Source organism: Loxodonta africana, chromosome X (genome assembly GCF_030014295.1).
Source record: "Loxodonta africana isolate mLoxAfr1 chromosome X, mLoxAfr1.hap2, whole genome shotgun sequence".
NCBI lineage: Eukaryota > Metazoa > Chordata > Mammalia > Proboscidea > Elephantidae > Loxodonta > Loxodonta africana.
In genome coordinates, this window is record NC_087369.1 from 85,315,454 (window position 1) to 85,340,800 (window position 25,347).

At 46.3% G+C, this 25,347-nt stretch overlaps 1 protein-coding gene across 1 annotated transcript in view; it reads left to right on the top strand.

The window, feature by feature from the left end:
- SLC16A2 (solute carrier family 16 member 2) overlaps positions 1-17,199 on the top strand; it is a 218,362-nt gene extending 201,163 nt beyond the window's left edge. Inside the window, exons 2-6 of the mRNA XM_064278564.1 lie at positions 2,976-3,120; positions 6,835-7,285; positions 8,246-8,389; positions 12,212-12,440; positions 14,573-17,199. Coding sequence (XP_064134634.1) covers positions 2,976-3,120; positions 6,835-7,285; positions 8,246-8,389; positions 12,212-12,440; positions 14,573-14,793 — 1,190 coding nt within the window. The 3' untranslated portion in view covers positions 14,794-17,199. The remainder of the gene's footprint in view (positions 1-2,975; positions 3,121-6,834; positions 7,286-8,245; positions 8,390-12,211; positions 12,441-14,572) is intronic.
- The last annotated feature ends 8,148 nt before the right edge of the window (positions 17,200-25,347 follow it).

Consider the following 25,347-nt stretch of genomic DNA (forward strand, 5'->3'; position numbering starts at 1 on the left):
ATAAAATTATAATCACAAAATGGAGGACAACCACACAATACTGAGAATCATGACCTAACCAAGTTGACAGATATTTTGGAGGGACGCAACTCAGTCTCTGACAGTCATGCACAACAGAATGGAATGCTGCCTGGTCCTGCACCATCCCAATGAGCAGCTAGGAATTGGACAGTTATGATCCATGAAGTTTTCACTGGCTGATTTTCAGAAATAGATCACCAGGCCTTTCTTCCTAGTCTTAGTCTGAGAGCTTTGCTGAAATCTGTTCAGCATCATAGCAATATGCAAGCTTCCAATAACAGACAGATGGTGCCTGCACATGAGGTGGATTGGCCGGGAATCTAACCAGAGTCTCCCACATGGAAGATGAGAATTCTACCACTGAACCACCAGTGTCCCCTTCAAAGAACAGAAGTTCTTAATTTTTTTTGGTTTTTAAATTGAGATTGTATATGTATGTGATTATATATATATACACACACAGAATAAAACATTTGCCAATTCAACAATTTTTACGTGTACACTTCAGTGACACTGATGATGTTCACCATGTTGTGCAACCATCACCACTATGTTTTTCTAAATCATCCCATCACCATTATAAGAAACTCACTGAGGCAAGCAGTTTTTAATTTTGATGAAGTCTATTTAATCAAGTTTTTTCTTTTATGGATCCTCCTTTTTATGAATATCTATGAAACCCTTGCCTAATCAAAGGTCTAAAAGATTTTCTTCTATGCTTTCTTCTGGAAGTTTTATAATTTTAATTTACAGTTAAGTCTATGATCCATTTTGTGTTAATTTTTACATATGGTTGTGATTATTGGTATTTACAAAGCTCTCTTATATATAAAATTGCCTCTGATAATCGTTTAAAAAAAACTTTGAGGAAGGCACAACAGGAATTTTAATCCTCATTTTACAGATGAAAAAATTGAGGATCAAAAAGTGCTGTGTGACTTGTTCAAGGTAAAATTAAGATGAGAGCCCAGGTCTTTTGCCGTCCCACACCAGTATTTTTGGAGCCAGAGAGCTGGGGCTCAGGTTGGGGCTCCAGGAAAGCCAATATCCCAGTGAGAATCTGAGTACCAACCTAGTTGGCACTGGGGTAACAGACACAGGTGGTGGACTAGCCCTGACCTCACTCAGACTGCATTCCCTGGCTCAGCTTGGAGCTCAACAACTTAAGGGAACCAGAAGCTGGCCTGGCGTTCTGCTCAGGTGACATTCAGTAAATGCCTTTTGGTGATGATGATGATGAAGACTTGGAAAGTGTTCAGAGGAGAGCTCTAAAAGTAATTACAGGGTTAGAAATTAAAGTTAGGAAGAAAAGTTAAGGGAACTAAGATTATCTAGCCTAGAAAAAAGAGACCCAAGATGAAACTTGATAACAGCCTTCAAACATAAAAAGGCTTGAGCTTTCTTTCTGAGGGCTAAGCAAGGGGAAATGGGCTGGAAGAATCTAAGAGGGCAAATTTCTTTCTCTCTGGTAAGGATTGCTATGGACACTTAAAAGCCTTAAAAAACAGAATAAACTCTTGGTGGCACAGTGGTGAAGAGTTCGGCTGCTAACCAAAAGGTGGGTACTTCTAATCCACCAGCCATTCCTTGGAAACCCTGTGGGGCAGTTCTACTCTCTCCTATAGTGTCGCTATGAGTTGGAATCGATTCCACAGCAGTTTGGGTTTTTTAATTTTTTTTTTTAATTTGGAGTCAGGGATTTGCTAAGTATAGCCTCTGGTAAAGGATTTAAGCATGACCTTCTGCCCAGTGTCCTTAGAAAATTTTGGGTGGCTACTGAACCTATCCTTTGTCTTAGTAAAATTCCAGGAGGCTTTTCCCTGTAGCATCTTCACAGAGCTGTTCCAATGTCTAAGACAAGCCAGACCTGAGTTCCTGAAGGCTTAACCTCCATATTCCTTGCCCCTGCAGCCAAGTTGCCCAGTGCCTAAGGCAATGGAGCTGGCTTAATGTCCCTGAAAGGGCCTGCATTGTTGTCTAGTCCAAATATGATTCCACTGCCTTAAATTCCATTTTATGTCTAATTTCTACTTGCACACCTCCAGTGATGAGAAGCTTTATTCCCCCCAATAGAAGATATAATGAAAAAAACTTGGAACTAGGAATAAGGAGAGCTGGGTTTGCCCAAGTCTGTCACTAAGTGTGATCTTTGACAAGTCCATTCACATTTCTGGACCTGTTTCTTCATCAATAAGATGGTGATGAAGGAGTCTCTTTGTTTTAGTTTCTGTTGGTTTAGCTGCTATAACAAAAAGTCCTAAAAAATTCAGTGGCTAAAAGAACAAGAAAAACTTCTTTTTCTCATGTAACATTCAGGGTAGGGGTTTCATATTAACAAGAGAGGGGGTACTTTGTTCCATGTAGTTATTCAAGGACCCAGGCAGACCGATGACAGTTCTGCCAGTATCAATACATGGCTTCCAAGGCCAAGCTACAACTGTAGCCTACAGGAGAACAGAAACCTCATGGGAGTTTTTTTTATGATCCAGACCTGGAATTGGTGCATATCACTTTTACCCACATTCTATTGATCAGATTTCAGTCACATGGTCACACCAAACTTCTAAAGATGCTGCGAAATGTACTGTAGCTGTGTGCCAGATTAAAAAAAAAAAAAAAAGAATTTATTTTGGTGGCTAGCTAATTTGTTTACTCTTTGCTCTGCTCAGCCACACAAAACAGGCCTCTGCCATAGAGTTGATGATCTCTAAAGGCCCCCTGCCCCAGCTCTAAAATTCTAGGTGTATTTATGAACTAGGCTTCTGGCTCTCACATGGCCCTGCTTCAGGTGGTTTGAAAGTCGCCTAACCTCTCTGATCTTTAGGGATCAGCAATCTGGCAAGTCAGCCCAACGGAATGCTCCCTCCAAGATGCCAAAGAAGAAAAACAGATACCAGCCGTGCCACTAGGCACCACATTAAACTAAGGTGTCTTTGTGCTTCTTTTCTCCACAGCATGGGTAGGAGCCCTTGCAATGGGCATGATCTTCTTCTGTTCTCCCATTGTGAGTATATTCACTGACCGTTTGGGCTGCCGAATCACAGCGACTGCAGGGGCTGCTGTTGCTTTCATTGGCCTTCATACCAGCTCCTTCACCAGGTAAGGCTAGGGGTTGCTGGCCATTTCCCCAAGGCTGAGGGTTGGCTTCTTTCTGGGATTCAGCTAGAGACACTCTTCTCATTGCAGATCCCCTGTGGCCCTGGCCATGTCAAAAAAAAACCCTTGCTGTCGATTCCGACTCACAGCGACCCTATAGGACAGAGTAGAACTGCTCCATAGGGTTTCCAAAGAGCAGCTTGTGGATTTGAACTGCTGACCTTTTGGTTAACAGCCGAGCTCTTCACCACTACGCCACCAGGGCTCCCTGCTCCAGGATTCAGTGTTCAATGGCACTCATCTAGATAGGGCTCTTAGTATACATTGTTAGGTAATATCCCCAGAGAAGTCCCAAGAGTTTCGAAGTGTTAGGAGGAGCCCAATACTGGGAGTTCATACAACTGGGCCTAAAACCAGTTTTGGCTATGGAAAAATTGATGAGTCTATTCCCCTCTCTGGAAACCCTGGTGGCATAGTGGTTAAGTGCGACAGCTGCTAACCAAGAGGTCAGCAGTTCAAATCTGCCAGGCGCTACTTGGAAACCCTATGGGACAGTTCTACTCTGTCCTATAGGGTTGCTATGAGTCGGAATCGACTTGACGGAAGTGGGTTTGGTGGTTTTTATTCCCCTCTCTGGAACTCTATGTCTGTATCTGTAACATGAGGGGATTAGACCGGCTGATCTTTTCAGGTCTTTTCCAGCCCTGCTATTCTATTCTTCTCCAATATGCCACACACCTCATTACCTCACCTTCCTTCCCAGAAACGAGCCTTCTCAAGTGGCACCTATTCGAACACCTAGCATTCCAGGATTCTGAGGGAATCTTATGCTGAAAAATAGTCTGCTAAGCCTAAGGATGTTTAGCATTTCTGGCCCTTTTCCAGGCACATGTACCTGACAATGCATGGATGATTTTGGAGAAAGATTCATGTTTTGGACATGAAAAAGGATGTTTAATAGTGTCCCCCACTGAGGTACAGATCCAGAACTCAGCTATCCAGCTAGGCCTAGGCTAAACTTAATCCCTAGTCCCACTGGCAGAACTTGGTTGAGTCAGGAGAGGAGCAGGCCACAAGTTTCTTTTTTCTGCTTTCTTTTCTGCCAGCCCTGCAGAAACATGTCTGTAGGGGAGAGGATAATTGAAGATCCTACAGCACAGCCTGAGGAATGTGGGATTCCTTAAAAAAAAACTCTGTTGAGTCTCTGCCAAAGACATTTTGGAAGTTTTGGTACATCCTACTTCCAATCTGGAAACCCTGGTGGCAAAGTGGTTAAGAGCTATGGCTGCTAACCAAAAGGTCCACAGTTCAGATCCACCAGGTGCTCCTTGGAAACACTATGGGGCAGTCCTACTCTGTCCTATAGGGTCTCTATGAGTCGGAATCAACTCGATGGCAACAGGTTTGGTTTTGGTTTTACTTCCAGTCTTCCTGCGCTGATGTACGAAAATACAGGCCTGGAGACATGGGAGTGACCATAGTGACATGTCTGGAATGAGGGCAGAGATAACTTGTCAGAGACTTGCTTTTCGAGCTTGGCTTCCCAGAGAAGGACCATGATTATATTATCTAGGCCTAACAGTGAAGAATGTCATGTCCTGCCACAACTGGGTCCTGTGAGGGTAAGCCAGCTTTCTTTATAACTCAAGCATTTCCAGCTGCCCTGCCTACCCTCCAGCAGAGCTTAGATTTGACCTGCAATGATTTCTTGGTGCTGTCACATTCGCTTGGTACAAAAACCAAGCCCATTGCTGTCGAGTCGACTGGTACAGAGGAGGGAAAAACCAGTGTCCTACCTAGAATCTGCTCAACCCTCCCAGGCAAGCAGCTCAAAATCTTTCCAGGACTGCTCTAGTGGCCAGTTTCATTTGTCCTCTGCAAAGCTGGTTCCTGGCTCCTTGTGAGGAGGAGCTAGGCCTGAGAAGAGTCTCCAGTCCCAGCACTACACAGCAGAGGCCTGTTTTGTATGGCTGAGCAGATCAAAGTGTAAACAAATTAGCAACATATGGATCCCATTTTCCTGCCAATCCATATGGGGTCAGTTACAGGAAGAGAAGGAACTCAGATGTATTTTCTTCTGACACTCTTCTCTACACACACTGGAGTAGGCATTCTGTTCTCCAGCCCCTAACTCCCTCCTCATCCCCTTTTCTCTTTCTGTAAGAACATCTTCAAAGGCAAGAAGCTTTCTGGATGGCTTCACATGCAGAGGAAAAGTGATTCTGCCTGTGGCTAGTGCTCCAAGTCATCCTTGCAGTTGTCTGAGTCAGGGCTCTATGTTCCTTTGGATGGCATAGAATGGGGCAGAGTGCAGGCAGAGGTAATGAGGCTCTGGCAAGCCCAACTCAGGGGCCTCCTGCCCTGGAGCCCAGCTGGAAATAGATCCACCACACAGCACCCTTAATTGAATCCCATGCTTTGTCCTCACCAGCCCCCTTCCCAAAGTTCTAACTCCTCTTCCTTAGACAAAGCCCCAGCCCAGGCCAACCCCAAAGGGTATTTCAAGAATCTAATTGGATAAGGCTCCAAGGAACTTGACAGGAGAGGATTAGTTGACTTATCTCTGTGTTCCAAATGGAGACTACATTTTTGAAATCAAGGCCCTTGCTTATGTCCAGTTAATGCTAGCAGATGGAGAAAAATGATGGTAAGAGATGTCTTAGAAACATGGATGCTAGCACCACATCATCTCTGCAGCATAGGCTCAGTTCTTTAGTAGGAGGACTGGGTCTATCCATGGGGTACAACTACCTGACCATGGAGAGTATTAATTAAGTGGGCAGATAAGGACTATTGCAAAATATGCAGAGGCATCAAAAGGACAGAATTCATTAGGTTGTACCAATATTGTCTCAGGGCAGAGGGCTGGCCAAGCTGACCTTCACATGTCCTTTTCCCTTCTGACACTTTACATTCTGTTACAGAGGTTTATGGCCACAGCAGGGTATAAGAGTTTTATGCCAGGAGCTGTCTTAGTGGTCAGACCCACAACTTCTTTGAGGCTTCACTTCTCATCATGCAGCCAACCTAGGTCTCTCAACCTCAGGCTACTCTGGGGAGATAATCCACACCATGTTCAGCATCAGAGGCAGGGAATCTGGAAGTTAAAAGGACTTCTCACCTCAGGATCCCCAAGGGGGTGTCTCCGAAGAGACCATCAGCCATTTTTCTTAAGTATTAATAGCCCGGAGCATGGAGACAGACACTGAAGAGTCCTACGGAGGGTCTCAACCTTCCAAGATCTTGGATATTTGCAAACCTTTATTATTACTTTTGATAAAGCTGTGGCCACCAGCCTATCCATGGTGGATAGTGGCTGTGGCCATGGCTTATCCAAGTCTAGGTGAGCAGTGACGTGAAACTGTTCTCTTTAAGGCACCTCATCTGGCCTTTGCATAGGCTGGTTCTGGCTTTCTTTTGAACAATCCTCTTTGATGGGGTACTATGGAATGCATACTAGAGTCACAGAGACCTGGATTCAAGTCCAAGCTTTGTTTATCCTTGGTTATGTGACCCTGGGCAAATACTTTACCTCTCTAAGCCTCTGCTTCACCATCTGCAAAATGGGGATCAGATGGCCCTGTTCCTTGTCTTCTCTGAGGATCAGTGGCAGGTGGGGCTATGGGTTTCAGGGTGGGGGAGGGAGGTCTGAAGGGAGAAGGGCAGGTGGATTGCTGGTCAGGCTGTTGAGAACAGCTCTTGGTGTCTCCCCCACAGCTCCCTAAGCCTGCGTTACTTCACCTATGGGATTCTCTTTGGTTGTGGCTGTTCCTTCGCCTTTCAGCCATCCCTCGTCATCCTGGGCCACTATTTCCAACGCCGCCTGGGTCTGGCCAATGGTGTGGTGTCTGCTGGGAGTAGCATCTTCTCCATGTCTTTCCCCTTCCTCATCAATATGCTGGGGGACAAGATCAAGCTGGCCCAAACCTTCCAGGTGCTGAGTACCTTTATGTTTGTTCTCATGCTGCTTTCACTCACCTACCGGCCCCTCCTGCCCAGCTCCCAGGACACCCCAAGCAAGAGGGGTGTCCGCACCCTGCGCCATCGCTTTCTGGCTCAGCTCAGGAAGTACTTCAACATGCGAGTGTTCCGCCAACGTACCTACCGCATCTGGGCCTTCGGGATTGCTGCTGCTGCCCTTGGCTACTTCATTCCCTATGTACACCTGGTGAGGAATATGAACATGGGCCCACCCCACCTGGCCCCAGGGAGCTGCCCTCAACCTGCCTGGAGTCTACAGCGTGGGGGTGGAGGATATTGAAAGGGCAGAGCTGAAACCTTTGGGAAAGGGGACAAAACAGTGGTTGGAGAGACCCAGGGAGGGGAAGGCACAGGCTGAGGGAGGACCTTAATGGGAAATGGAGGGAGTTCCTCAAGGGAAGGCCAATGGGCTGTGGTTTCCCCACTGATAAATCTAGATAGATTTTTAGGAGGAGATAAGTATTGTCTGGATGCAGAGGACTAGCCCAGATGACTCAACAACAAGGTTTCCCAAGGTCTTTGTGGTCAGATGATTTTGTTTGGGAAACAACATACACAAGATCTCTCTCTCTCATAATGTGTAATAATCAATTAAATGTTCTAAAAAATTCTGCAGTAAAGGAACCTATTAATCTTTGTTTAACTCAGCATCCACTAAACTTATGTGGCCACAGAACTCTTGGTTGTAGCCCAGTTGTTGTCCTCTACAGATCTCATGTTTCTTAGAACATGCTTTTGGAAGAGTTGCCTAGAAGTTGATGGATCCTTATCCCCTGCTGACTTGCTGTTGCCCCAGACTATCAAGTCGGGTTAGGAGATTAGGGAGATTGTAGAGGAACCCTTGGATTTTCTCAGCTGTTAGGATTGTGTTCTGTCCTGCTGGGGCTTGGAAGGGGCTTGGAGATACACCACCCCTTTCAGCTGCTGCTCAGAAGCCCAGAATCCAGGTAACCAAGGGAGGTCTATGCAACCTTTTAGGCTGTTGGAAGCAGCCAGAAAGATTGTCCTGGAGTTAGGGCTTCAGGGGAAAGGGCTCTTGCCCTGGTCTTAGAAAGTAAGCAGTGGAGGCTTCTGGATATGCCAACAGTTAACCAGTTAGCTTCTCTTCCTTCTCCTGCCCTTGGGGGCCTGGTGCTATGCTTTTCAGATGAAGTATGTGGAAGAGGAATTCTCGGAAATCAAGCAAACCTGGGTGCTCTTGGTGTGTATTGGGGCTACCTCAGGCCTCGGGCGTCTTGTGTCGGGCCGTATCAGCGACTCCATTCCTGGACTTAAGAAGATCTACTTGCAGGTGAGTGTGGCCATCCTGTCCACTGTGGGAAGAAACAGCCTGCCACAGATGTTAGGTTATTGCCAGCCTTTGGGATAGCATGGTAGGATGTGCAACTGCTGTGCCCTAGGCCCCAGCTCTGACACCAGCTTGTTGTGTGACATGGGAAAGACAATCAAATTACCTGAGCCTCAGGTTCTCCTGCTTTCAAATGAAGACAATCATCTTTGTTCAGCCTACCCTCACCAAGATGGAGTGAGGAGCCAATGAGAGCAGTGTGTATGGGACCTCTTAAAAACAAAACTAGTTGCCATCAAGTTGATTCCGGCTCATGGCAACCCAATGTGTGTCAGAGTAGAACTTTCCTCCATACAGTTCTCCTGGAAGCAGATCACCAAACCTTTCTTCTGAGGCATCCCTGGCGGGGGGTTGAACCACCAACATTTCAGTTAGTAGCCCAGCTCTTAACCATTTGTGCCACCCAGGGACTCCAGATCCACTTTTAGAACACTTTAAAAAGAAGTTATTAACTGGCAAAATTGTCACGAAAGGAGAGACTGGAAGGGCTGACTCATTAGGGGGAGAGTAAGTGGGAGTATGGAGTAAGGTGTATGTAAGCTTATATGTGACAGACTGACTTGATTTGTAAATGCTCACTTAAAGCTCAATAAAAATTACCAGAAAAAAAAAAAAAAAGAAGTTATTAACAGTGGCTCCTCCGTCTGTAAGGGGGAAACTTAGGCCAGGAGCTAGATGCTGTCTCCAGTGAGAACTGATCTCATTGCTATCCTACACTGTCTTGGAGGGTCTTGGACATCTGTAGCCCTCTGTGGCCCAGTGTCTGTCTCTTCTAGGTCCAGGTCCAGATCCATCATCATACTTTCAGTGCTACTGGGCACCAAGCATTGGTTCCCAAACACCATGCTATCAATGGACACAAAAAAGTTGCCAGAAGAGGCTAGACTTCACATCTCCTCTTTGGGCCTATTTCCTCATTTTTCAATGGGAATAATGCTTATCTTTACTATCTCACTTCATAGGTAAGTATCAAAAGAAATATAGGTGTGAGCAGACTTTGGGAAGTAAAATTTGTTGTAGCCATACAAGTCTTTAATCTTTCTGATGGTGACAGGTAACCTCATGTTATGGGAAGTAGCCACACGGATGTGCGAACTAGGCTCTAGTCTGGTTTTGAATATAGATTACTGCTCAGACTGTGTCTTTGTCTATGTGGCAGCAATACTGCCTTTCTGACCTGGCTCGTGCTTTTTGCTCCTGCAGCCGGGCATACCAGGAGGTGACCAAGTGTGGAACCTTGTGGAAAGGTGAAGGCATTACCAGAAAACAAGTGGTCACAAATAATCCATCAGGAAGGTGGTTGAGTTCTGACTCACTTGTCTGCTGGAGAAGCCATAAAAACACTTCCAAGGAACCCTGACTATACTCACAGCAGGGATTTCTCTTTCTTCTGGCAGCCCCAAGTGCTTTCCCAAATAACCCTCAGATGTCTTAATCAAGGATATGATTAAGATTTTCTTTTGTGTTTAACTTTGTGTTCAGTTTGCAGGAGCTGGTGAATCTGCTTTGTGCAAGCTAGGGGAGCTCTTATGGCTCATCTAGTTCAACCTCTACTTATCCTGATGGAGATACAGAGGGAAAGGGTCACATGGCCAGTAATGGCAGAACTGAGTTCCCATGCAATACTCTTCTCATATTCCACTTAACCCTAAGTGATAGATAGCAGAGACAAGTCCCAGAGATGATAAGTGACTTGACCTAGGTCAAACAAAGAAACTGTGATTGAGACAAACCAACTATGAACATTTGAATTTATACGTAGATATCAGCAAATGCCTTTTCTGCATGTCTTTGTTCATAATTGTGGCTTTGCGAGCCTTTTCTACATGCCACCCCTGCCAGTGTCAGCAGCTCCAAGATGCTAAAGTGTTCTAGAAATCAATGCAAGCTGGCCTTGGGCCAGGGCTTTATCTTAAGGAGAGACAGAAGGCTCTGCTTAGCCATATAGCTCATCTGATTCTCACAATGGTCCCTCAGAAAGTAGGGTCTGAGCAATCTTTGCTTTCTATTGTGCAGAAGGTGTTCCAAGGGAGGGGGAGGCATCAGCTAGGCTTAGGACCTAGTGCTTCTGCTGACGGCTTCTCCCCCACCCACCTATCTCCTGCTTCCCTTTTGCACTCTTACTTGGCCCAGTGTTACCACTTAGAATAATATAAAAATAATCTTAGAACATTATAGCTTAAATGTATCTTCATCAACTTGTAGTCTAAGTCCCTCATTTACAAATTGGAGAACTGAGGCCCAGAAAGGGAAGGTGACTTGTCCAAGCTCATCCTGCTAGTGAGTGTCTCAGGCTGAGAGCACAAGACAAAGGATAAACTTCTTTCTCTAGAACTCCTTAAGATTCCATCACAGGAATTTGGGGGTGGCCTTTTATAACCCCTACCTCCCTCTCTCCCTGGGTCAAATGTAGGCACACAGTCCTGGGGGAGAAAAGGAGTGCACACAGCTCCAGGTTCTGAAGAGCCACCCACACCAAGCCCATATCCATTAGACCCTGTGGTTCCTGCCATTGGTAAGGACAGGCACATGTGTCTGGCATTGAGCTCCTGGACAGTCTGTCTGCCTATCTGTCCAAAAAGAAAATGGCGACAACCTGCAGGACAGCCTCATTTTGGGCTAGTTCTTGAGGACTGATTCTCAGTTCCAAGATGAATTTTCAACTTCAGAACCTTGGCAAGGCTCCCTGGAGGATGTTAAGAAACAGCTAGGACAATAGGTAGCAATTAGAGCCCGTTAAAGTCAGTTAATGGCAGTCCTTTGTGTTATATAATGGTATTAACTCTTAATTACCATAATGGGCTTAGCCGATAGGTGGGTCTGGTTTTATCTCATAGTTGTGTGATATGAATCTCCTAGAGGAGAAGCTTGGGGTGCCTGGGTTCTTTTTCCTAGCTTCTGGCTAGCTACCCCAACTTCAAAGGCCTCCCAACAAAGAAATTTCCTCAGATAGTATGGCCAGGACATTTCTTCTCCTCTCCAAAAACCAACTGATCAACCTAACAAACTCACGGCCAGCAAAAACACAGAAAATACTTACAGTATGAAATAGCCTTGATCATCCCCTCCTTCCATGTGTTCCTCGGTAAGTCAGCCTGCCTAGACACCTGCCCAGTGGTTTGGTTCTCCTGAAAGGCCCATTTGCTGCCTTCTCAGGGCACCCAGCCAAACCCAGAGGCTCCCAGAGCCATAAGAAGCCTGGATGAACCTCCCAATGGTCTCCTTCATGCTAAGGTGTTTTCTAAAATCAGATCTCCATAAAAATGAGCACTGGCTCCTTCCCCATTTCAGGAAGATGTGCCTTTCATTCAAACCCCCATCTACTCATCATGCAAGACGTCTTCGCTCCCTCTCCCCCTTCCTCCTCCAATCCCTTACTTGGATCTAAGAACACCAACGTGGCTTAGTCTTCAGACCCTGATTCCTGAGGCAGCCAAACACAGGATCAGAAAGCAGACACACCCTTTATCTCATGGTCCAATGTAAAGACAAACTTCTTGAGACCAGGGCCCATGCCCCAACCCCCCCCCCTTTTTTATCCTGACATCATCATAGTCAAATAGGGACTCTGTTAAAGACTTTGAATCTGTCAGTGCAAAACTTAGAAGGGGCCCGAGTCACCATTTAGTTCAACTGCTCTCCTTGTTGACAACTTCCTACCCCATTTTATAGATGGTAGAAATGAGGCTCTGAGAAAGGAGATGTGATTTGCTATGTGGCCTTGGCTGACCAGCACAGCATGACCTCAGACCCTTGCTCCCACAGGTCATCTCCTTCTTGCTCCTGGGCCTGATGTCCATGATGATTCCTCTGTGCCGGGGCTTTGGGGGCCTCATCGTTGTCTGCCTCTTCCTGGGCCTATGTGATGGCTTCTTCATCACCATCATGGCCCCCATCGCCTTTGAGCTGGTGGGCCCAATGCAGGCCTCGCAGGCCATTGGCTACCTTCTGGGCATGATGGCCCTGCCAATGATTGCTGGGCCCCCCATTGCAGGTGAGGCTGATATTCTAGGGAGGGCATAAGTGGGGGAGTCCTGTCTTCTTTGGGCTTTAGTTCTCCTGAGCACCTCTGCCTAAAGCCTTTTTTTCTCTTATTCTCTGTTTAAGCAGCCTTATCAGAATGCATGAAATGCCTTACCACTACTGGCGGAAGAGGCTAAGCACAATATACATGCATGAATTCATTTTAGGGAATGAGTTTTGCATGGTTGTATATCTGTTTCAATGGGGTTTTACTGTAAACAACATGGCTGCTGCAAGGAGGGTAAGTGAAAGAAATGGGTTTTGCCTTCTTGACCATTCTATTGATCCGGCATCCTCTTTCTCTCTCAACAGGTAAGTGATTATTTGCAAGGGTAGAAAGAGAAGAGAAAGTGGGTCCTGGTTATATTAAGATTTAGAGACATTCCTCTCTTCTACTGGCTTCTGAACTGTGGGGTGAGATTTGACTAAGGTCAGACCCTAGGACTGGGTCAGTGATTCTCACCTCCATTAAGTGGCAGACTAAGTGGTGGCTTGGCATCTTTCAGAACTCCCAGTTTTTGCCTCCACTGTCCCAGAAGGGCATTGTTGGTATCCCAGGGGGACATAGGAAACAAGGAAAAACCAATGAAAGCAGAACTTCGTTTCTTTTCTATATGATTTATTGCAAATATTGATTCATTGGCTAGCCTCTCTTAGGCTGGTCAATGGTGCTAACTCAACAAATACTGTGCAAGGTCTTGTGAGGGCACTGGTCATTCTGTATGACAGTGTCAAGAGCTTTCCCTTAGGCAACACTGCTCACTGGGGGAAAAGAGCTTCTACCTATCCCTAAACCCAACAGTGCCCATCTCCACATCTCTTTCCCTTTTGCTTACTTCCTGAGCAGCCCAAGGGCCTTCTTGCCTTTCCTGACCAGTATCTATTGGCTCATCCTCCCCATATTAGCTCCCAGAGGTGAGCAGGGGAGGCCTGTGTCTCATGACAATCACATCCATGGTATTGATAGCTTGGAGGAACCCAGAGGGGCCAAACATTTCTGTAGCTGGAAGGAAGGGTACACATACAGCCTCCCTTCAAGCAAATGTGAATTCAGCTGAATTGTTCCACAAGAACATTCTAGTGCAAGTTGAGGTCAGGGAGAAAGGTATATCCCAATGAGCTAAGGCAAGACTTAGTCATTGTCTTAGTTACCATAACAAATATACCACAAGCGGGTGCTTTAAAGAACAGAAGCTTATTTTCTCAAAGTTCTGGAGGCTAGAAGTCCAAATCAGGGTCTTTGCTGTGTCGATTCCTTTTCTGGGTCCCTCTCCTAGTTTCCGGTGATGATCATCAATCCTTGGCATTCCCGATGCTTCTTGGCATTCCTTGGTGTCTGTCTTCCCTCCTGTGTGTGTGTGTCTCTGTATCTATTCTGCTCTCTTTATAATTCAGAAGTGGTTAAGTTTAGGACCTACCCTACTCTGGTATGACCCCATTAACATAATGAAAGAAAACCGCTATTTCCAAACAAGGTCATATTTACAGGTACCAAACCAAAAAAACCAAACCCAGTGCTGTCAAGTTGATTCTGACTCATGACGACCCTATAGGACAGAGTAGAGCTGCTACCATAGAGCTTCCAAGGAGTGCCTGGCGCATTCGAACTGCTGACCCTCTGGTTAGCAGCCATAACACTTACCCACTACGCCACCAGGGTTTCTGCTTTACAGGTACAGGGGTTAGGATTTTAATATATTTTGGGAGGACAAAATTTAGTCCATACCATATATCTTCTGTGGAGTCCTTTTAAACTAGATTTTCTCCTAACTCCACACCTGGGAATGACAGGAAGTTAGCTGTAGCTTTATGAAAGTCACAAAGGAAAAAAAAATTCAAGAGCTGTTTCATTAGCTTCTTTCATAATAAGTATTAACCCCAAGAGTCTGCAGCCCTAGTACTTCAGTGAGGGGCCACCTGCCCTTGTAATAGAGGCTTTATTTCTTCCTTCTAGGAGTGTTCGAATTGAGAGGGCTCCTGAGTCAAGGCAGTGCAGGTCAAGGATCTCTGGAGAGACACTGTAATGGCCCCTACAAGAGGCAGAGAGCACTTTTGAGCAGTAAGGCAAAGCTGAGATTGACTTGTCTCTCTTGACTATTGCAGGCCTTCTCCGCAACTGTTTTGGGGACTACCATGTGGCCTTCTACTTTGCCGGTGTGCCCCCCATCATTGGGGCTGTAATCCTCTTCTTCGTCCCTCTGATGCATCAAAGGATGTTCAAGAAAGAGCAGAGGGATTCCAGCAAGGATAAGATGTTGGCTCCTGACCCAGACCCCAACGGGGAGCTGCTGCCAGGCTCCCCCACCCCTGAGGAACCCATCTAATGCCTCATTCTTGCCATTGTGTGATTCTCCCCAGCCCTTCTCCTTCACTCCACTCTGCTCAGCATTTACATTTTTGCCACCAGCACACTTGTTCCCAAACCTGTGCACATAGCATTTTAGTCACCTGACCATCCCCTTGGAGCCAAAACTCCAGGTGTTCCAAACTCACTAACCAAACTTTTCCCAAGAATGCCTTTAAATTTGCCAGGGCCCTTCTCCTCCCAGGATATGGGGAAACTTGGGATTATCCCTTGCTTGGCCTTTGGAACTTCTCCATATATTTTCTAACCCCTGTGGGGGCGGCTAAGGGGATGGAAACTCCTGGCTTTGACTTGTTAGTCACCTACTAAAAGCAATTCCTAAAGGTGCTACTGTGTCCCTAGGAGCCTACTGGGGAGACCCAGACCTCCATGTTCCAAGGAGTTTATTGCCATCTGTCCTTGCAAGCTGTTATCAAGGGGGAGGGAGATGTTGGGGAAGCAAAATGAAACAAGGAGTCTCAGAGTCTCTGAAGGCCTTGGCTTCCTAAGATCTGTGGGTGCCATCACTTTACAAGTGTACAAGCAGTCTCCCTATCACACTTCTGGTTAATACTCTGTTTCCTTCTGCTTTTTTCCTTTTGTCCTCTATTGCCTCCTCTCCCTTCTCTTCCCTATTTCTTTTTATGACTGTCATAGACACATGGGTGTTTGGAGAAAGGAGGGACCCAGAGCTTAAACCAATCAGCCTCACCTTGGCCCAACCCACCCCTGACACTAGAATCAATCCCACTCATCTCAGACAGAACCACATCTCACTTTTGGGCTCAAGCTGATAGAATAGACTGGAAAAGTAGAGTATCATATTGGGAAGGGGCCTTAAACAGCATAGAGTTCTGCTCACCAATTTTATAGACTTCCCAAGCCAGTGTGTTAACCCGGAGGCCCTCACAGCTCTCTAACCTTGTATCCATTGGTGCAATATGTGAAGAAACTCCTTTCATCTCAGCAGGCAGAGGAGGACTGATGACAGGGAAATGGCATGGAGGAGGGGAAGGGCAGTAGTTATTGACATAGTGAAGGACCAACTACTCCATCTCTCATTACTCATGACATGTCAATATTTCCACCTGAGTCAGGTCAAGGAAGGGACTACTTTAGGAAAAATCTCATTCCCAACCTTGGTCCCAAAAAGGTACAGGCAGCAACTGCACATAGAATTGGACAATTTCTTTTAGGAAAGGGAAGCCATCCTAGCCTTTACCCCCAGTGTGTCCCCAATACTGAACACACTGTGCCACTCTGCCTAGGAGGTTGGCACATCTCCAGTGGGCCAGAAAGGTGGACTGTAGGCCACTTTTATCCCTCTGAAGTAGGTGCCAGCTCCTTTTCTGTGCTTACACTCTGGGCAACAGTCTTGCTTAAGAGCATTCCCAGTGCCCTTGGCTAGGGGCGGAAGGCACTGCCAGACTGTATCCAACTTGCACAGCTCAGCTCATTAGGAGCTCAGCCTCTCATTCACTTTGAATCTTTGTGTCTTTTTCTCCCTTCTCTGACCCTTTGTCTTTTGTGTTCCTGTCACCCCAACATTTTATCATCTTTTTGCCAGGCATCCCTGGCTATCATTAGGAGGCAACAATGACTTGCCACCCCAAGCCAGGGCCATCCTAGGATCAGGAGGATGAGGTTGGTTGTAAGGGGCTCCAAAGAGGACAATGGTTCACATCCATGGTTTTTTTTGTTTTTTGTTTTTTTCCGTTACAAACAGGCAGCTGGGGCATGGCTGGTCCCTGATGGTTTCATTCAAGGCCAAAGTCCTGAGCCCCTACATTGGTCTCAGTCCAGCTCTTATCAGCTCCTCAAAGGAAAACTCACTGGTTTTTGGCTCTGTGGATGAGAAGGGAGCCCAGTTACTATTCTGTCAGCCTAAACAACAGTGGAGCAGGAGAAGCTGGGCCCCATAAATCCTGTAACTCCCAGGAAAGACCATTGAAAATGCTGTAGCAGCAAAGCCCTTGCTTTCATTTCTCCCTGCTTCGTCTCCACTATGTCACCAGAGAGTGGTTTTCCTGGGCCTCTATTGTTGTTCATGGTGCAGATAGCTCTTAAGAATCAGACTGCCACCCACTTCTCTCCAGATGAAGGAAAGATTCTCACAGGTTCAAAATCTGCCTATTCAGATGTCACATAATGTCGGGATGTCACATTACTTCTTCCGTACATGTGCATGTGCACATGTGGGCTTGTGTGCTTTTGAAGAATGCTGGTTGGTGAAAGTGGCACAGTATTAATATTTAGGGTAGGATGCAGCCTTTTATGCGCCATAAAGAATTCTAGGAGAATGAACAAAATTTGGGAGCTCGAGACCTGGGACATTTAAATCCTCAAGGGGTTTGGAACAAAATAAACTGATCTAAAAATCTAAAAATTTAGTTTCTGTACGTGCATTGTTTATAAGGGTGAAATGATCTTAACCTGGTTAACTGCAAAAAGTTTGGCATAAGGACTGAAATCTCGTTTCAAATCAAAATTTTGTCAGGGTCATTACATTTTTTTTTTTATAGTCTCTGTGAGAGCAGAAATTGGAAAAGAAGTTATACAGAGCATTGGAGTTGGGTGGGCTGGTAGGGATTGGATTTTTTTAGGGAGCTCTGAAGTGGAAAAGCCATTACTTCACAAAACAGAAACATGGTTACTGGTTGAGTCAGAGTAAAGGCCCCCAAAAGACAACCACCTTGTTACAAATATGCCATGTTGAAAATTGGCAAAGACCTTAGCAATAATCCAATCCAAGTCACCTTTTCTCTCCGTTACGTTATGGGTGGGATTCTGAAAGGACTGGTGTAGTTGGGTCACACATCCAGGCAGTGGCAGAGCTTAGAATTGAGGGTGATGCAAAAGAAAGACATGCAAAAGAATGGCAAAGCTGGGAGTAACCTTAGAGATCTCCTTGTTCATCCTCTGCATTGAGTTTAAGTGGAGAATCTGAGGCCCAGAGAGAGGAAAGAACTACCACAGGTTCACACAGTTTATCAGTGAAAGACCAGGCTGAAACCTGAACTCAGGCAATTGATTTCCAGTTCATTCCAAACCCTTCATTTTACAGATGAAGAAACCGGCCCAAGGAGGGGAAATTGATTTGCCTACTTGATTCATTCAACAACTATGTAGTGAGCCCATTTCCAACAGGGTGTCAGCAGTACCAACCTTGAGCAAAAATGAAAACTGAGCAAAGTCGGACTTTTAGCATACCTTAACTCTTCACCATTACCTCCACCCCTCGATCGACATATGCTTTTGGTATTTTCTCATTCCAAGCACTCCAGGCCTTTATGCAGTCTTGGGCTTGGAAAGCTGGTCTCACCTACTGCCCACCCAATGCCAGCAACCCAAGAGGTACAAATGAAGTCCATCTCCATATGGCCATACATTGGGTGGGGAGGGGGTAAAGGGAGTAGACTGGTTCCCTTTGGACGAGAGTGGTTTACCACCCAGCTTTTGCCTATTGTAATTTCTTCTTCCATTCAGTGTCAGACACCCAGCCTCCTCATCTCCTCCTGCTGGGCTAATTACTGTGCAACACTGCCTGGTCCCAGGCTTTCTCACCCAAGGTTTGCCGCCTCAGTACCTCCACAAACAGCCTTAAGGCTCCAGCCTGTGTTTGATTACCAGGATCATTAGATTTCATAGCTGTTAAATCCCATAATTTGTAAGACCATATACTCTACTACAGAGCCTTTTCATGTCTGAAAAGGCAGCCAACAGTTCCCTGCCACTTCTCCACAGCATCAGACAGGGTCAGACAGGTGACCCAAGAAACTCCAGTATTTGACAGCTGGTGCCTAGATAGGGTAGGTGTTGGTTGGAACCAGAGCCTTTGAGGCAGGTTCTTAAATTCTAATAATCTGAACTGTAGAGGACACAGCAGAAGTGTAAAGAAAAGGACTAGAAACTCAACTACTTGGAGGAGTAGAGGAGGCTTTCCTTTGGAAGGCCCTTTGATTTCTTCCTTTCAGCTCTCTCTAGTGGTCACCAGAAGCAGAGCTCCATGCCTGCTTTTCAAGTCATTCAGTAATAATTTAGCACATTCTAGGCATGTGCTATGTGTCATGAACTCTGCTAGAACTCAGGGACTTCAGAAATAGAGGTGGAGAAAGCAAACAGAAGAACACAAGGAGGAGCTTGTACTATCTTTTTGAGATACCTTTTTCTGCTCTGGGCCCCAAGTGTGCCAACTTAGGTGCCAAAACTCAGTTCTTTCTGGAAGAGGACAGAGGCAATCATACACCCACCTGGAGAGAGGCCACAGCATCCCCCTACCCACCTTTCCTGCAACCAGCCTCCCTGGGGTCAGAGCTGCCCCAGAAGAGCTACAGGATTGTCAGCGATAGTCCCCTGCTGAGCTCTAGCCAGATAAAATTAGCCCATTGCTCACACAACAAGCATCAGAGCCCTAGTCCAGCTGGCGGTGGGGAGGGAAGAGCTCAGCCAGACCGCTATCCTGCCTGGGTCCATCCAGACAGATGGTCGGATAGCGCCTGTGTTGCTTCCCAGACCCAGCACCTCCTCCATTGCCCCCGTTCCCACCGTAGGCTGTGGACACGGAAGGTGGGGTGGTGGAGGGGATAGGCTAGAGACCAGCTAGGCGACCGCTCTGTGGTGGGGAGGAGGGTTCTTCGCCCAACTCTCCACCGGGCGGGCACTGAACTCACCTCCTAAAGAGCTCCAGTGATTCATGGACTTGGATCTGAAATTCGGTGAGAGAAAAAGGGGAAGTTGCACCACTTCTACCCTCCTTTCCCATGGCACACCCACCCTCCACTGCTCTCTCAACGACTGGGCCCAAGGATCCCAGGCTGGAGGCTTCGAATCGGTACCATCTCCTAGCAGGTTCCCATGCCCACCCCACACTCCAGGAATGCTTGGGGATTGGAGAAGGAACCAGGAGGCTCCTAGGCCCTGGCTGCTGCTCCTGGTCCTTCCTACCCCTGGCCTCAGGTCACCATGGGGGTTTTTCCTACTCCTCCCTGGGCCTTCTTCCATCTCCCCGTCTAGGAGGGGTAATAACCCGAGAGACGTGCCCTGAAAACTCATCTGCCCCAGCTACTCAGGCTGAAATTCGACACTCCCCTGACTTCTAACCTTTCCCTCCAAGAGGAAGGGGACTGGAAGGAAGGCGGGAGGACCCAGCCACCAGCCCTGCCTACTGTCCCGCAAGCCTGAAGGAAAAACAGCAGCTGTTGTGTGTCCCAGGCTTAGTGCCTCCTGGATCTGCTGCCCATCATACCCTGCCCACGCCACCGCCACAACCAGCTGCAACCGGGATGGCGCCCCCTCTTAGCGTTCCGTCAATCACCGAGCCCTCGAGGTGACTCAGGCTGGGCATGCCTAGAATTCCTCCCAAACGATGGTCCCCTCCTTTCCTCCCTGCCCTCCCCACCATTCCCTTCCCCAAGGCCTCAAGGGCGGGGGTGAGAGCAAGCCATCAAAGGACGTAGGTGATTTCAGGCAGAAAGGCCAACAGGAAATACCTTCTCTTCAGGCAGCCATCCTGCTCTGCCCTCTGCACTAACCTTCGGCCTCCCGTTGCGGGGCTTCAGGGCCACCTTCTCCCGCAGGCCAGCCCAGTGGAGCTGCTTCCTCCAAAGACTTGACCTAACCCTCAACCCTCCCAGTCCCCAGAACTCCGGGGAACAACCACACTGGCTGGAGCTCCCAGCTCAGGCTCCCTCCCCAGTTACACAGATCCATGGGATCACATTCAGGGGGAAGGAGAGCCCCCACATCAGCTGCCATTGGTTCACACACTTCAGCTAGTGGGATTCCCTAGGCTTGGAAACCGCCCCCCACAAGCTCCAGCAGTGAAAAAAAAAGCAGTAGGAAGGAACAAATTGACCCTAAGACCTGACCACAGTTTGCTCCCGCCCAACACTCCTCCACTCTACTCTCCATCATCTGCCTCCTTCAGCTGCCTGACCAGTCGAAATGAAGGAGGGGGCGAGGATAACCAACTCCCCTCGCTACCCACACACACCCACGTGCACCTTTCCTCCCAGAAAGTGGAGTATTGTGGGAGGCCAATCCTTTCAGAACCTTCTGCCCTTCTGCTTTAAGGCCTTGTCAGCCAGAGTTTTGCCCAGGCCAGAATTTTCTCTTCTCAATCTGGGATCTTCCGGCCACCTGCTCCTCCCCCTCCTTCCCCTTCCAAACATGCTCTCTTCACCCTTCAGCACCATGAGCACAAGGACCTCCCCCCCCCACCCCGCAACAGCATATGTGAACACAGACATTCCTTTCAATGGTAACACAGGTACCCTCACCCGTGGGTAGGCGATTTACAGTTTACAAGGGCTCCTATATCTCCCCTTATCACACTTGACCGTACCCCCAACCCTGGGAGGCAGCTGCTCTTATGTCAGTTTTACAGATGGGGGGACTGCGGCCCAGAGGGGAATTGAATGCCTGTTTCAAACCCCTTCTTCAGGTCCCTTTCTACCCCACCTCACAGAAAGTGAAGAAGTGGCTGAATCTCTCCTTCCTCCCCCTTGCTGCACCTGGAGTCAGCATCTGCTCCCGCTAGGCCCACTCTGCCCCCCAATGAAGGCTCTGGGCAAGGAGTGGCACCAGAACCCCATGATGGAGGCATGGAGGGCAGCAAAAGCTGATACGGAGTCCTTGTGCACCCTCATCCCAACTCCTCACTCTCACCCCCTCATTCCTGTCTCTCCTATGAAGAAAAGGGTGTAGAAGACCAATTAGGAGTCTCTGATCTGCCTTTCCCTGAGAGTACATGTCATTGTCTTTTGGATTCCTTTCCCCCTCAAAATGGAGGTGAAGCTCCAAAACAAGCTCTCCTGTGCCTTGCTTCCACAGTCCTTCCATCATTACTCAATAAATTATTACCACTGAGAGCTAACTTCCAGACTCTTGCTTGATGCCCAGGGATCCCCTCAAGGGTCTTTTGTCTGTGTCGTTTTGGAGACTAGGAGTAGCTCTTGGGAGGCCCTACTTTCATGAGAAAGGATATATATGTCTAGGAGGTCAATACCTGCTATCTTGGGGTCTCCCTCTTCTAGACTTCCAGAGCTGCTCTAAGTTAAGGAGAGGAGATGGAGAAGAGAAGCAAATATCACGCAGTTGAGGGGGAGCTCCCAAGGCAGCACTCGGGGAAAGGAAATAGGGGAGAGCATGCCTAAACCTCCGTATACACACCACCACCTCTCCTCAGTGAGGTGGATTCGTCTTCTATGTGCCTCCCAGCAACTGTGGTCATTACCCTCCTCAATTCCCCCTTCTCCAGTTGAGAGATTCCCTATGTCTGTAGGAGAGCTTGGTGTCTTCTAGCACCCCTTCCCCCAGTACATTATTTGGTGAGCAGAGTGAGATTTACTCTAAGTGCCCAGCCCCCAGTATGGGCCAGCCTACAACCTTTCCTTCAGGGTGAACAGCTTCAAACATCCAAGCCAGATTACTTCAAGGTTAGGGCTCATCTATCAACACAATGCTTGGGCCTGGAAAGCAGGGAGAGCCAAGTTTCAAGTGAAAGTCAAGGTCTAGGCAAAACTATTTCCATTTCAGTAGCTTTGTATATAGTTGTAACTAGTGAACTCCAGAGATACTTTAATATTATGTTGACAAAGCACAGAGGCTTCAAACAAATTTATCTTAATGACCTTTTTCTAGGCAACTGAGTTCTTCAAAGTACTTGGTCAACACTGTTGAGGGCTGTCCTACTAGGAGGAAGTCCAAGAACAAAAGGAAGTCAGAGTTGAAATGGTGGAGAATTTCAAGTCTAGTAATTTTTAAACTGGGCTCTATGTATCCTTAGGGAATTAAAAGTGGTATCTCAAGGTCCACTGAAATATCTGAGAGAAGAGCAGATTGTAGGGTTCTGGGCCTTTCTGCCTTCCTTTCAATCAGAATTAACAACAGTTTATACATTGAAAAATGGATAATACTGTCTAAAACTTAAAACATTTCTTTAAGAATTAACCCAAATTGAGATTTATTATATTATTCTGGGAAGACTGATTATATGTATTTCTCACAATTCCTCCTGCTGGACATTATGTATAAAACAAACATAAGAAGACTCTGAAAAGTGGAGAGAAGAAGGCAGACCATCTAGGGACCTAAAGCCCTAGTAACAAAACAATGGTAAGTTTCCTGGGTTTTCTTTTTGCCTCATATATCCCAGACTTGATGCTAGAAAAGCCAGCAATCTGGAAATGCCAACGGATACAGATAGAAAAAGTACCAAGAAAAGCTTTCCCTCTCTAGACAAAGAACCAGGAAAGGGGTAGCCAAGCAAGGCAGAAAGCTTTCACACAACAACTGTTCTACTCTAGCCAAACAGTATGGAAAAAACTGTGGCCCCATCTCACCCCAACCAGCAAAAGTGAAGTGGGGAGCCTAGACTTCCACCTTCGTTATCCTGTAACAAAGTGCCTTGCACCGCCCCCCGCTTTACCAGGATGATGTCATAGAAAGTCATGTAAGGAGCCAGGACCTTTATCCCACCTAGGTGAAAACATCTGCGGAACAGCAAAAAAGCACTTCTGCTCCTCCCAGTCAGGGTGTTATCAGTGGAGACCTAATAGGACTTCCAGCCTCACCAACCAGTAATGAGGGGCTCCCTTGTCACTATAGTGTCAACGTAGGCTGAGTGGGGTATCTTGGCTTCCACCTACACATGGCCCCAACAAGGCAGTATAACTCTTCCCCTGCTGGCAAGGTATCAGAGGGGGTCTGCTAAAATATAAGTTTTAAATAAGATCCAGAATTCCATAACATACTACTTAAAATGTTAAGGTTTCAATCAAAAATTACTTATCATACCAAGAATTATAAAAATATCAACTTGAATGAAAAAAGACAATCAATTGATGCCAGCGCCAAAATGATACAGATGTTAGAATTTTCTGACAAGGATTTTAAAGAAGCCATCATAAAATTAATTCAATTAGTATTTACAAGCATGTTTGAAACAACTGAAGAGTTAGAAAGTCTCATCAAATAAATAGAAGATATAAAGAGAAGCCAAATAGAAATGTTAGAACTGAAAATTACAATAACTGAAATAACATAATAATAAAACTCAGTGGAGAGGCTTCATAGCAGAATGGAGAGGATAGAGAAAGAACCAGAGAACTTGACGATAGAAAAATAGAAATTATCCAATCAAAACAACAGAGAGAAAGTAGTCTGGAAAAAAAATGGATAGAGTTCCAGAGAACTGTGAGACTGTGACAAAAGATTTAATATTTGTGTCATCAGAGTCCCAGAAGGAGAAGAGAAAGAAGGCGAGGCTAAAAATTATTCAAAGAAATAATGGCTGAAATTGTTCCAAATTGAGCAAAAGACAAACCTACAAATTCAAGCAGCTGAGTGAACCTTCAACAGGATGAACTCAGAGAAATATATGCCAAGAAATATGATAGTCAAACTTCTGAAAACTAAACACACATAAAAAAAAAAATCTTAAAATCAGTGACAGTGAAATGATGCCTTAACTAGAGAGGAATTTTTTTTTAATTTTTATTGTGCTTTAAGTGAAAGTTTAAAAACCAAATCAGTCTCTCATACAAAAACTTATATACACCTTGCTGTATACTCCTAGATACTCTCCCTCTAATGAGACAGCACATTCCTTCCCTCCACTCTCTATATTTGTGTCCATTCGGCCAGCTTCTGTCCCCCTCAGCCCTCTCATCTCCTCTCCAGACAGGAACTGCCCACATAGTCTCATGTCTCTACTTGATTCAAGAAGCTCACTCTTCACCAGTATCATTTTCTATCCCATAGTCCAGTCCAATCCCTGTCTGAAGAGTTGGCTTTGGGAACGGTTCCAGTCTTGGGCTAACAGAAGGTCTGGGGACCATGACCTCCAGGGTACTTTAGTCTCAGTGAGACCGTTGAGTCTGGTCTTTTTACAAGAATTTGAGGTCTGCATCCAACTGCTCTCCTACTCCATCAGGGGCTCTCTGTTGTGTTCCCTGTCAGTGCAGTCGTCGGTTGTAGCTGGGCACCATCTAGTTCTTCTGGTCTCAGGCTGCTGTAGTGTCTGGTTTATGTGGCCCTTTCTGTCTCTTAGGCTCATAATTACCTTGTGTCTTTAGTGTTCTTCATTCTCCTTTGCTCCCGGTGGGCTGAAACCAATTGATGCATCTTAGATGGCCACTTGCTAGCATTTAAGACTAGGTGAAAATTTTTCGAACAACAGCAGATTTCTCATCAGAAACCATGGAGGCCAGAAGGAAGAAATAGCATAACATTTTTCAAGTGCTGAAAGAAAAGATCTGTCAACCCAGAATTGTATATAACCAGCAAAGCTGTTCTTCAGGAATGAAGGGGAAATCAAGACACTGCCAAATGAAGGAAAACTAAGATAATTTGTTTCCAGCAGATCTGGCCTAATAAACGGCTAAAAGAAGTTCTCTTAACAGAAAGGAAATGACAAAAGAAAGAACATTAGGGAAGAAGACACTGCAATGAAAAAAGTAAAAATTTGTGTAAATACATGAGATTTTCCTTATCATCTTGAGTTTTCTAAATTATGTTGTAACAGTTGAAGCAA